This window comes from Macaca nemestrina, chromosome 2 (assembly GCF_043159975.1).
Source record: "Macaca nemestrina isolate mMacNem1 chromosome 2, mMacNem.hap1, whole genome shotgun sequence".
Classification (NCBI taxonomy): Eukaryota; Metazoa; Chordata; class Mammalia; order Primates; family Cercopithecidae; genus Macaca; species Macaca nemestrina.
This window is the reverse complement of record NC_092126.1, coordinates 44,493,579-44,506,532: the sequence shown is the minus strand read 5'-3', so window position 1 is coordinate 44,506,532 and position 12,954 is coordinate 44,493,579. Positions and strand designations below refer to the sequence as shown.

At 43.2% G+C, this 12,954-nt stretch overlaps 1 protein-coding gene across 26 annotated transcripts in view; it reads left to right on the top strand.

Moving 5' to 3' along the window:
- The window catches only part of LOC105469991 (transcription factor Dp-2), a 196,322-nt gene extending 186,905 nt beyond the window's left edge, over positions 1-9,417 (top strand). For all 26 annotated transcript variants that reach the window (XM_071091055.1, XM_011721660.3, XM_024789195.2 and 23 more), the window contains 3 exons: positions 2,917-3,083; positions 8,887-8,992; positions 9,209-9,417. In XM_071091055.1, coding sequence (XP_070947156.1) covers positions 2,917-3,083; positions 8,887-8,992; positions 9,209-9,392 — 457 coding nt within the window. In that variant the 3' untranslated portion in view covers positions 9,393-9,417. The remainder of the gene's footprint in view (positions 1-2,916; positions 3,084-8,886; positions 8,993-9,208) is intronic.
- Positions 9,418-12,954: the final 3,537 nt, after the last annotated feature.

The following is a 12,954-nucleotide window of genomic DNA, read 5'->3' as shown; positions in this document are numbered from 1 at the left end:
TGCAGTGAGCCAAGACTGTGCCACTACACTCCAGCCTGGATGACAGAGCAAGACTCTGTCTCAAAAAGAAAAAAAGAAAAGAAAAAGAAAGAAAAGCAGCAGGAATTTCAGAACTATTTGATAATTGAGACTATAGACACAAAAGGAAATAGTAGAGACTGTGTAGCTTATGAAGTAAAGCAGACCAACATATTTAAGAGTGGATTCTTGGCCGGGTGCGGCAGCTCATGCCTGTAATCCCAGCACTTTGGGAGGCCAAGGCGGGTGGATCACCTGAGGTCAAGAGTTCGAGACCAGCCTGGCCAACATGGTGAAACCCTGTCTCTACTAAAAGTACAAAAATTAGCATGGTGGCTCACACCTGTAATCCCAGCTACTCGGGAGGCTGAGGTGGGAGAATCGCTTGAACCCAGGAGGCAGAGGTTGCAGTGAGCCAAGATTGCGCCACTGCACTCCAGCCTGGGCAACAAGAGCAAAACTCCGTCTCAAAAAGAAAAAAAAAAAAAAAGAGTGGATTCTCACTGTTCTTGCTATTGCCCAGGCTGGAGTGCAGTGGCTGTGTACAGGCATGATCATAGCTCACTGCAGCCTCAAACTCCTGGGCTCAAGCGGTCCCCCTGCCTCAACCTTCCTTGTAGCTGGGACTGCAGGTGCACACCTCCTTGGCCATCTAAAGCTGATCCATTTTTTAATCTTCTTAAGTTTCTTTTTTTTTTTTTTGAGATGGAGTCTTGCTCTGTCTCCCAGGCTGGAGTGCAGTGGTGCAATCTTGGCTCATTGCAGGCTCCACCCTCTGGGTTTACGCCATTCTCCTGCCTCAGCCTCCCGAGTAGCTGGGACTAGAGGGGCTCGCCACCATGCCTGGCTAATTTTTTGTATTTTTAGTAGAGACAGGGTTTCACTGTGTTAGCCAGGATGGTCTCGATCTGACCTCGTGATCTGCCCGCCTCAGTCTCCCAAAGTGCTGGGATTACAGGCATGAACCACCATGCCCAGCCTCTTCTTAAGTTTCTTAACCTCTCTGAGATTGTGTTCCTTTCTCCACAAAAATAAGAATTACAGAATTTACCTTGCCAGTTTCAAAAAGTTATGGATAAATTAATATAGAACCCAGCCCAGTGGTCAGTAAGTGGTAGATATCTGAATTATTTTCCACACACTTGCAAATTCCTTATAAATATATGTCAGAGAGGACCATTAACAGTCTCAGAAAACTGAGAATTCAGGCCAGGCGTGGTGGCTCACGCCTGTAATCCCAGCACTTTGGGAGGCCAAGGTGGGTGGATCACAAAGTCAGGAGTTCGAGACCAGCCTGACCAACATGGTGAAACCCCATTTCTACTAAAAATACAAAAATTAGCCAGGCGTGGTGGCACGCGCCTGTAATCCCAGCTACTCAGGAGGCTAAGGTAGGAGAATCGCTTGAATCCAGGAGGCAAAGGTTGCACTGAGCCAAAATTGTGCCACTGTACTCTAGCCTGGGCAACAGAGCAAGACTCCGTCTCAAAAAAAAAAAAGAAAAGAAAAAAAGAAAACCGAGAATTCTAGAAAATGGTTAGCATCTTTTCAGATAAAAAACACAAAACTTAGCATTCTAGTTACTCTCTCTAGTTAGTCTCTTGTTTTGTATGGAGAATTATAAAACTATCTTCTTAGGTTAGTCTCTTAAGTCTAAAAAGAATGACAGGAAAATCTGGGAATCATTGGCCTAGGGGAATTATGGACACTGTTCCCCCAGGCTGGAATCTGGTGAGGCTTCCATCTCTTGGGTGGTCCCTGACTCATGCCCTTTCCTTGGCCTTCCTTTGAGTGGAGGGAAGGAGACTCTGAGTAGCTTGTACAAGCTTGTTATCCAACATAGGTCCAAAAACCCTATCTTTCAGTTACTTTGGTGATGCAACCTTTCCCCATAATTAGCCGGGAGGCTTTCCACAATGAGGATTACATTTACAAAGCGATCTGCTTTTAACAGATGCCTGAAATCATCCCTGTGGCAGGTACCCACTTCAGATTTTTTTAAAAAGTTGTTATTGTACTTTAATCAAATTCATATAGATTACTTAAATTGGTATTTTGCTTCAAATTATAATTTTTGCTCCTAAGATAATCTGTTGTTCAAATTATCTTAAATAGGGTATAAAGTTTTACCCTCATATGATTTTAATAGAATTTCATGACCAGGTGAAACCTACCATTGTCCCCGAACCTTGTCCCTGCAGCCCATGACGAAGGTGTTCCAGGCCTAGCCTAGGAGTCGGAAGGACTGTGTCTTCCTTCTTTTGCCTCTTGATTGAAGTGTGTTGGGCTGCTGGGAAGCTGCGCATCCAGTTTGGGTGCTTTTCAAGCATATTTGGAAATGTGCTTGTATTACATGTGACACTTTTTCTTAAAACATTTTACTTCTTAGTGTCTCAGGACAGGATTTGGGGTTGTTTTCATTTATTGAAAGTCTTTTATTTATTGCTTATCTAAAGTAGGCCATAGCTAACAGTTGACTCATGAAAATGAAGTAAGCATTCAAAATGTTTTTTTCCTCAAAGCTAACAGCTCAACTCAGAATAGGGATATTGTAATATTAAAGTAGAAAGGCTTTTCTTTTGTGGCAAAGCTATAGGCAACTTTGAAAAGTACTGGATTTAGAACAAAATTTCTATCCTCTGTTTGCAACAGCGTTAGGGCTAAAGTTTGTGGATTTCTATCATCTGTCAGAGGAATGTTGTTTTAATTGGGAAAGTGTTTTATTTGAGATGTCATTCCCCTGACAGAGCAGAATGACTCATGGCTCTCTAAATGGTAGCCATTTCTAGCACTATAGCTGGATTTAGGCCCCCATTCTGTTACTTAAAGTACAGAATACAAAACTATTCAGACCTCTCCAGCACCACCAAAAACCCTTTACTTTGTTTCCTGATGCAGGTTTGAGTATCTTTTCAATTTTGACAACACCTTTGAGATCCATGATGACATAGAAGTACTAAAACGGATGGGAATGTCATTTGGCCTGGAGTCAGGCAAATGCTCTCTGGAGGATCTAAAACTTGCGAAATCCCTGGTGCCAAAGGCTTTAGAAGGTTATATCACAGGTATGTTAACTGATGCTTTCATGTGTTGTCCCTGACTAAATGTTGAATCCAAACTTGTTAAAACCTTTCTTATAGAAAATTGCAAAATTTTAGAACATCTGCGCTTGTGTCAACAGACTGAAACCTTTAACACTTTAGGACCATTTTTTCAAAAATTAGATTATATAATAGTATATAATGTTATGAAACAATCTATTTAAGCTAGGTACTGGGAATTACTAGATCTCTCTGAAGAGTCAAATGTAGTGCTGAGTGAGCCAATTTAGATGTAATAGTATATAATGTAGATGTAATTCATACATTCTTACTCCTGGGTAAAATTCCATTATATGAATACATCACAGCTTTTCTGTTTATTTTTCTGAAAATAAACCTTTAGTTTGTTTCCAATTCCTTGATGTTCAAATACAGTGCAGCTTTGAACATTCCTATACATGTATCCTAGTGACCACATGCAAACGTACAGATTGAACTTGTTAGGTCAGAGTTGGGTACATCTTCAGCTTTACTAGATGATACCAAAAATTTTCAGTTTGATTTTACCAAATTACACTTTCCCCAGCAGAGTAGAAGTGTTCTATTTTCCCAATCAGGTGGGTCTGAAATTATATCATTGTAACTTTTCTAAATTGAGATTGAATTCGCATGCCATAAAATACACCATTTAAAAATGTCAGTTCAGTGGTGTTTTGGTATACCCACAAGGTTGCTAATCATCACCACTATCTAATTCCAGAATATTTTAATTTAAAAACCCAAAAAGAAACCCAAACCATTAACAGTCTTTCTCTATTCCCCCATTCTCCCTCAGCCCCTGGCAACCACTAATCTACTTTGTGTCACTATGAATTTGCCTATTCTAGACAGAGGCTTTGTGTGAACGGAACCCTACAGCATGGGGTATTTTGTGGATGGCTTCTTTCACGTAGTGTAATGTTTCGGGTTCGTTCATGTTGTAGCACCATCAGTACTTCATTCCTCTTTATTGCCAAATACTATTCCATTGTATGAATGGACCACGTTTTGTTTATCCATTCATCAGTTGGTAGACATTTGGACTGTTTCCACTTTTTGGCTATTTCGAATGATGCTGCTGTTAACGTTTTTATAAAAGTTTATATGTAAACATATGTTTTTAGCTCTAAAAACATACACCTAAGAGTGAAATTGCTGGGTCATATGGTAACTCTGTGTTTAACATTTTAAGGAAATACCAAACTGTTTTCCAAAGCTCCTGTACCACCATTTACAGTCCAACCAGCAATGGATGAGGGTTCCAATTTCTTTTTTTTTTTTTTTTTTTTTGAGACGGAGTCTAGCTCTGTCGCATAGGCTGGAGTGCAGTGGCCAGATCTCAGCTCACTGCAAGCTCCGCCTCCCGGGTTTACGCCATTCTCCTGCCTCAGCCTCCCGAGTAGCTGGGACTACAGGCGCCTGCCACCTCGCCCGGCTAGTTTTTTGTATTTTTTAGTAGAGACAGGGTTTCACCGTGTTAACCAGGATGGTCTCGATCTGCTGACCTTGTGATCCGCCCGTCTCGGCCTCCCAAAGTGCTAGGATTACAGGCTTGAGCCACCGCGCCCGGCCGAGGGTTCCAATTTCTCCACATCCTTATTTACTTGTTTAGAGATGGAGTCTCACTCTGCCGCCCAAGCTGGAGTGCAGTGGCGCCGTTTGGCTCACTGCAACCTCCACCTCCCAGGTTCAGGTGATTCTCCTGCCTCAGCCTCCTGAGTACCTGGGATTACAGGTACCTTGCCACCACACCTGGTTAGTTTTGGTATTTTTAGCAGAGACAGGGTTTCACCATGTTGGCCAGGCTGATCTGGAACTCCTGGCCTGAATTCACCTGACTCAGCCTCCCACAGTGTTGAGATTATACATGTGAGCCACCGTGCCTGGCCTCCACATCCTTTTCTACACTTGTCATTATATATCTTTTGAATTATAGCCATCCTCACAGAAGTGAAGTGGTATTGCTGTGATTTTTGTCGGGGGCAAGGAAGGGTAGTGGTGGAGGGGAGAGAGTCTTGCTCTCCAGGCTGGAGTGCCGTGGCACAGTCTCCGCTCACTGCAACCTCAAACTCCAAGGCTCAAACGATCCACCCACCTCAGCTTCCTGAGTAGCTGGGACCACAGATGTGTGCCACCATGCCTGGTTAAATCTTTTTTTTTTTTTTTTTTTTTTTTTTTTTTTTGGTATGTTTGATAGAGATGGGGCTTTGCCATGTTGTCTAGGCTGGTCTCAAACTTCTGAGCTCAAGCGATCCACCTGCCTTGGCTCCCACTGTAATTTTGATTTGCATTTCCCTAATGACTTATGATGTTGAGCGTCTTTTCATGTGTTTATTGACTATTTGTATATGAACAGAAATATGTCTGTTCACATCCTTTGCCCATTTGGGTTTTTTTTTTTTTTTTTTTTTTTTTGAGACAGAGTCTTGCTCTGTTACCCAGGCTGGAGTGCAATGGCGCAGTCTCGGCTTACTGCAACCTCCACCTCCCGGGTTCAGGCGATTCTCCTGTCTCAGCCTCCCAAGTAGCTGGAATTACAGGCGCCTGCCACCACGCCTGGCTAATTTTTGTATTTTTAGTAGAGATGGGATTTCATCGTGTTGGCCAGGCTGGTCTCAAACTCCTGACCTCAGGTGATCCACCCATCTCAGCCTCCCACAGTGCATCCTTTACCCATTTTTAAATAAAGTTACTTGTCTTTTTATTGAGTTGTAAAATTATACTGAGTATACTTGAAAATAGAAGCACTATGTTTTACATGTCTTATAATTAAGATTTTTTTTACTAATTTAGAAATCTTCCTGATTTTCCTAATTCCTGAAAATATTACATATTTCGCAGATATAATTTGACTATATAGGTTAGGTGCGGTGGCTCACACCTGTAATCCCAACACTTTGGGAGGCCAAGGCAGGCATATCACTTGAGGTCAGGAGTGCGAGACCAGACTGGCCAACATGGCGAAAGCCCGTCTCTACTAAAAATGCAAAAATTAGCCAGGCATGGTGACACATGCCTGTAATTCCAGCTCTTTGAGAGGCTGCGGCAGGGAAATCACTTGAACCTGGGAGGCGGAGATTGCAGTGAACAGAGATCGCACCACTGCATTCCAGCCTGGGCAACAGAGTGAGACTCTGTCTTTTGAAAAAAAAAAAAAATTGAATACGTAAGCAGTGATTTTGCCTTTGCTTTCTTTTGTTTCTTTCATTTGTAAGTATAACCATCTAGAATTTCACATCGCTTTTTAAAGGCATTTTAATGCTAGTTCTAAGATACATTAAATCCCATGTAAGCAAAAAGGTAGCTTTAATTTTGTTTTACTCTATGATTTGGCCCTTTGCTCACAACAGAAGAGTTTCTTGGCTGAGATCCGTTTTCTGTTTTAGTTCTTCGGTTGGCACCATTCATCCCCTGCAAGGGCCCCCCGCCTCTCCTTGCCCCTCGGCCCACCTGTTCTGTCTCCCCACCCAGCTCTCTCCCCACGCTCTCCAGCCTGGGTCCTGCTGTGTCATTGGAAGGCCAGCAGAATCTGAATAAAGGGCTTACTCAATAAATCACCAGAACTTTATTTTAGCTTACTCCCAGTGAAAAGGCTCAGGGCGATTAGGCAGGCTCTGTGGTTTTGATCTCTTCGTGACCTCATTTGCAGACTGGAATACAGACTTTCTGGTTAGTTCAAAGGAAGAAACATGTGCCTCTCGTGTGTAAAGGGGCAGAATGGCCTGGGTGGGAGTGTGAGAACCATTGTGTGGATCCTGTGATAATAGGAAAGAAATGTAGGCTTTTCCAATCCATTGTAAAAAGAGAATGTAATGTGTTATGCTCACAAACAAGTAAATAGCTGTGTTCTGACGGAAGGTTTCTATAGTTCTATATACTAATTAATATTCAGCACAGGATTCTGGCATTAATGTTATTTTCTTGTACAGACTTGTTGTTATTTAATGTATTTAAAGTCTGCTATTCTTCTTAGGCTTGAAGTCTTTTTTTTCCACAGCTGTCTCAAAGAAAAAGGTTCATAAGACGGTTTTAAAATTAGCATAGTCATTTAGTTTACTTTTTTCCTATATGGGAATGGCCTCTTGTTTGGATACCAGAGTTTCCAATCTAAATCATATAGTTTCATTTTTTTGTACAGTAATTGCAAAAAGATTTTGACTAAATTAAATCATAGCTCATTTTGGCAGATTACATTTTCTGAGTATGTGTTTGGGCTTATATAATTTCTTTTTAGGAATTACTTTTAATGTATCTACCACTTATTTTGTAAAGTGGCAGCTGGCAAAACTATACTCATTCATTCAGTAACTTTTTTGGGTTTTTTTTGTTTTTGTTTTTCTTTTGAGATAGAGTCTTGCTCTGTCACCCAGGGTAGAGTGCAGTGGCACGATCTAGGCTCACTGCAACCTCCACCTCCTGGGTTCAAGTGATTCTTCTGCCCCAGCCTCTCGTAGCTGGGATTACAGGCGTGTATCACCATGCCTGACTAATTTTTGTATTTTTAATAGAGATGGGGCTTTGCTATGTTTGCCAGGCTGGTCTTGAACTCCTGAGCTCAAGCAATCTGCCCACCTTGGCCTCCCAAAGTGCTGGGATTACAGGCATGAGCCACCGCGCCTGGCCACATTTAGATCTTACATGTTCCAGTTACTGCCTTCTTTGAGCTAACACTGTAGATGGGAAGATTAGAAGTATTAAACCAGTAAAATTACAATAAGAATTGATCAGTGTTGTCATAGGAGAAATGTGGTATATGTATAGAAAAGAAGATGGCAAGGAGATATCAAAAAAAAATTTTTTTTTTTTTTTTTTTTTTTTTGAGATGGAGTTTCACTCTGGTTGCCCAGGCTGGAGTGCAATGGTGCAATCTCAGCTCACTGCAACCTCCGCCTCCTGGGTTCAAGCGAATCTCCTGCCTCAGCCTCCCGAGTAGCTAGGATTACAGGCATGCGCCACAACGCCCAGCTCATTCTGTATTTTTAGTGGAGGTGGGTTCTCCGCGTTGGACAGGCTGGTCTTGAACTCCAACCTCAGGTGATCCGCCCGCCTTGGCCTCCCAAAATGCTGGGATTACAGGCATGAGCCACTGTGCCCAGCCCAAAATATTTTCTGTAGACTAAAACAGTAATGTCTGTCTCCACCTCATTAAAAACATGACTGCATGTGAGTTTTTAAAAATAAGAGCTAGTTTGAATTAGAAAGCAAAGGATACCAGGAAAAATCTTGTCAGGAAAAAGAATAGGTATTTGATGAGTAGCAGCATTGAGTTCACCAGCAGCAGGCACCTGAAAAGACACTGCGACAGGGGTTTTGGCCAAAACAGATCTGTCTGCCCTCTATGCAGGGTGGCCTTCTTACCTCATGTATTTCTGATTTGATTTTCTCTTTTCCCACTTCTGGCTTTGGCTGTCAACACCACAGTCCAGGTCTTTTGTGGTGAGGGCAGCCCAGTCATTGAGGATGGTACACTGGGCTGCATCCCATGGGCTGTGCTCTGGAGGGCTTATCTAAGAAAAAGAGTAAGAAAGCGCCTGTGAGTGTTTTCATTTGAATACCTTCTCTCCATAAGCTGCCTTCCGGTATTTTTTTTTTCCTGCTCTTGTGTTCTAGAGTTTCTTTTTCTTCCAAGAAGATGAAGAAACCTGGGTTCTTCTCACAGCAAGAGAATTGTCTCGCTGTCATGAAGAATAAGCTTAGTTCTTGCTCTTCTGTGCTTTCTTCAGACTGTAACAACAGCAGCCACAAAACTTGCAGGACTGACATTTTTTGTTCTCATTTTTTCCTTTAGATATCTCCACAGGACCTTCTTGGTTAAATCAGGGACTACTTCTGAACTCTACCCAATCAGTTTCAAATTTAGACCTGAACACTGGTGCCACCTTACCCCAGTCAAGGTACGTATTTTTTTCAGGGTTAGAAAGGCAAACCCCAGAGCCCTGACTGTCTGTGTAGGGGTGAGCCGGGGTCATGTTACTGCCAGCACAGGTCCTGCTGAGCAGGTTTGTGGCAGATCTCACCAATGGCACCTCCTTCCTATGTTTTTATTCCTATATTTTACAAAACTGTTTATACCACATTAATGAGCCTGTGTGTTTTTAATTGTTTGCTAGTGTAAACCAAGGGTTATGCTTGGATGCAGAAGTGGCCTTAGCAACTGGGCAGTTCCTGGCCCCAAACAGTCACCAGTCCAGCAGTGCAGCCTCTCACTGCTCCGAGTCCCGAGGCGAGACCCCCTGTTCGTTCAATGATGAAGATGAGGAAGATGATGAGGAGGATTCCTCCTCCCCAGAATAAAGACAAGAGAAAGCCTACGTTTCAATATGTGATGCTCATGTGTGTTTGTAGTGTGAGCTCTTGTTTTTGAAATGATTGCTTCAGTCTTTGCCTTTGTTTGCACTGTGTGTTCAGTGAAAACTAGAGAAACACAATAAGCAAATCACATGAAGGCTGAGATGATTGAGATGAAAGTTAACATAGTGTGAATGAAAGTCTGGCCAACAGAGCAGTAGATGATATAACAAACAAAGCATGCTTTCTGAGGAGCTAGTGGGGATAATTCCTGAAGAGTTGGCAGTGTGAGTGTGCTCATTTATCTTCTGTGAGGTGGGATTTTTGTGTTCCTCACACCCATGTAATTATTGTTAGAATTGAGATTGCTACACAGAGCAGTCCTTGACGATCATGTTTCTGACGTTTCTCTTCCCTGCCTGGACTGCCTTTGACAAGGCGGAAATGAACATGAAAAGTCCCCACGAGAGGGGAGCTGTGTAGTGAGGGATACTGAGGGCAGTCCTGTGGCCGAGGGGCACAGATTGAACTGCTGAACTAGTTGGAGGTCTAGTTAAGGTGCTTTATGCGTCAGCTGCCTTAGACAGCTTCTAGAAAGGAGCAAGCGCTACTTCTTAAGTACTTAAGTGACATTTAGATAATTTATAGTAAAACTGAAATTATTATTAGCCAATGCATTGATGCATAGAATTTACTAGGGCTACTTCTGGAAGCCAAAATAGAATAGCATTTCCATGTGCATTAAATACTTTGCCAGCACTGCCTTTTGCCAGCATCCTAAATCTGGAGTTTTATAAAGAGGGAAAATGTATCTTTAGGTTAATCAAAGCTATGCATTTCATATAGCTTTTTCATTTAAAACAAGACAAATTCCTATGACCAAATTGCTTGCCTACAGTTCCCTGCAGCAATTGTATGCTCTCACCCAGTGTGCAATTTGTGAAGATGAACCAAATGTCATTACTTTTGTCTTAAAGAAAAGTCTATTTCAAGAATATGAACAGCAATGTTTCCTTCTACATGTCACCTTTTTTCACATTTTCATTAGTCAGAATGACCTTATTGAACCTACTCCTGGGGTCAGTTGCATTTCAAACTAATCCAATATTTAGTGTTTCACAGAAACACTGGAAAACTGAACACTCCTACTGCCTGGATATATGGTAGTGCAGTTATGTTGTTTATGGCTCAAGATGTCATTAGAAATACTGCAGTGGTGTATTCACAACTGCTTCTTCTCTGAATGAAAGAGTGTAGGGACATCTGCCACCATGGCCAGACCCTGAATTTCACATTAAGGCCTTGGAAAGGAGCAAATAATAATGGGAAAATTAACTCCAAAACTTTGACCTGAATCATGTGGATTTATCCCAAGATGATGCTAGATGCACCAAGCATGGCCCAAATTGGTTCTTTTTTAAATCCCTTGGGGGAAGTGCAGGCTTCTTCCTGTGGTGCCTCCTTCTAGCCCTGCCACCATGTTGACAGTGAGCCTGGTGAAGAGGAGAAAGCTTTGGCTAGCTAAACATGTTTAATAAGGCCATAAAAACTGAGAAAGAAAAACATTCAACTTTAGCTGGAGCTCCTTTGATACAAAAGTCTCATTCTGTCAGAAATAAGCCATAGTACAGACTCAGAGATAGAGGCAGTTTCTAGAGAACTTGGTCTTATCGTGGGTTCTGGAGCATACCTCTCAGACTAGTCAGGAACACCGGGGAGGTGACAGCAGGTCCCCAGGGACCTGCAGGGGACATTTCAACTGCATGGATCGGGATTTCCCTCCAAACCAACTATCCTTTAAGGGGCAGCCTCCTCTTTTACTAACTTCACCCTTTCTCATCTCTGGGACCCAGCAGGGACCTGGAGAGGCCAACGGCCACAGCTACCTTTGTAGTCTTCAAAATATTGAACTGCAGGTCCCAAGATGCATTTCAGAATTTAAGACAGGTACACTAATGATAATCATTCCTTCACCAAATAGCAACATTCTTGCCAGAGTTCTTGGGAACCTGTTTTCTTCTCTACTCTCCATCTCTGCTACTCTCATGCTTTAAATTGATAAAATATGGGCTTAAAAAAAGCCGCCAAAGACTCTTATCCTTATTGGTGCCCCACCATTAGCCACCCCAGCCATAGGTGTGTGCTGTTGGTGGGAAACGGTCTCTTCCTCAGCGTTGTGTTTGGGTTACTGTTGAGGCTGGCTCACAGAGTGACATCGTGGTCACCAGTATATGTCACTGGAGTAAAATCTTGCCTTTAGAAACTGGGTTGAGCTGTTTAGAAAGGCCAATTCTCTTCTGTATTCCCCCTCAACATTTATCTGGGTCCAAAGCTCAGCACTGAGTCACAATTTCACACAAAATTAAAGTGAAGCAGTGTTAGGAAACTGGGGACTAGGTGCAGCGCCTCTCGCCTGTCATCGTAGCACTTTGGGAGGCCGAGGCAGGCACATTGCTTGAGCTCAGGAGTTCAAGACCAGCCTGGGCAACATGACAAAACCCTGCCTCTACAAAAATATAAAAATTAGCCTTGTGTGGTGGGGCATGCCTGTTGTCCCAGCTACTCAAGAGGCTGAGATGGGAGGATTGCTTGAGCCCAGGCGGTGGAGGTTGTAGAGAGCCAAGATCACACCACTGCACTCCAGCCTGGGTGACAGAGCAAGACCCTGTCTCAAAAAAAAAAAAAAAAAAAAAAAAAGGTGGGGGCTGCCGGGAGGGAAGTTGTGGTTCCAATGCCCAGGCTGCTTTGTTATAGTGGCATGCGGGGTTACTTGCCATACACAGATCACTCCTCCCCGGGGTGCTGGCACACACTGATTGTGGGGAGTTCAAGAGGCCTTTTCCCCTTGAGGGTGAGTGTGGCTGTCCCCCTTTCAAGCGTGTGGCATCACTCACTGAAGAAATGCTGGCTCTTTTTAGCACATGCACAGTGGCACTAGGACCTGCGTGTCTGGCCCTCACTGGGAAGGCCGGTGCCGCCTAGGCACACAGCAGCGCTTATGGGCCCCAGGTGCCTACCACACTGCCTTCCTCTTCCCCGCTGTCAGTCTGTCTCCTCCACGTGCTCGTTTCCTGTGGTGAGAGCAGTTGTGGTGTTTGTATACCTTGTGCCTTATGATCAAGGTGGGCCTTGGAGGAAGGCGGGAAAGCAGGGGCCAACATGGCGGTCCTCCACCCCTCAGCCACACCCACCGCCCAAGAAACTACAGAGGATGGCCACATGTTTGGCGTCCTTCAATTTATTTCTTTAAAGAAGTGATGGGAATAAAAAGCTATGTGGTTTCTGCCATTTTAGCAGGATAAAGAGGATAACTCCTTCCATTAGCAAATTTTACAGTTGTAAAAGTACTCTGCCATATTTGAAAAATAATGCCAGGGTCAGACCTTGAAAACAAAGTAGCTCCTGTCAGATAATTCAAATGGAAATATTTCTTTTTTTTTTTTTTTTTTTTTTTTTTTTTTGAGACGGATTCTCGCTCTGTCGCCCAGGCTGGAGTGCAGTGGCGATCTCGGCTCACTGCAAGCTCCGCCTCCCGGGTTCACGCCATTCTCCTGCCTCAGCCTCCCGA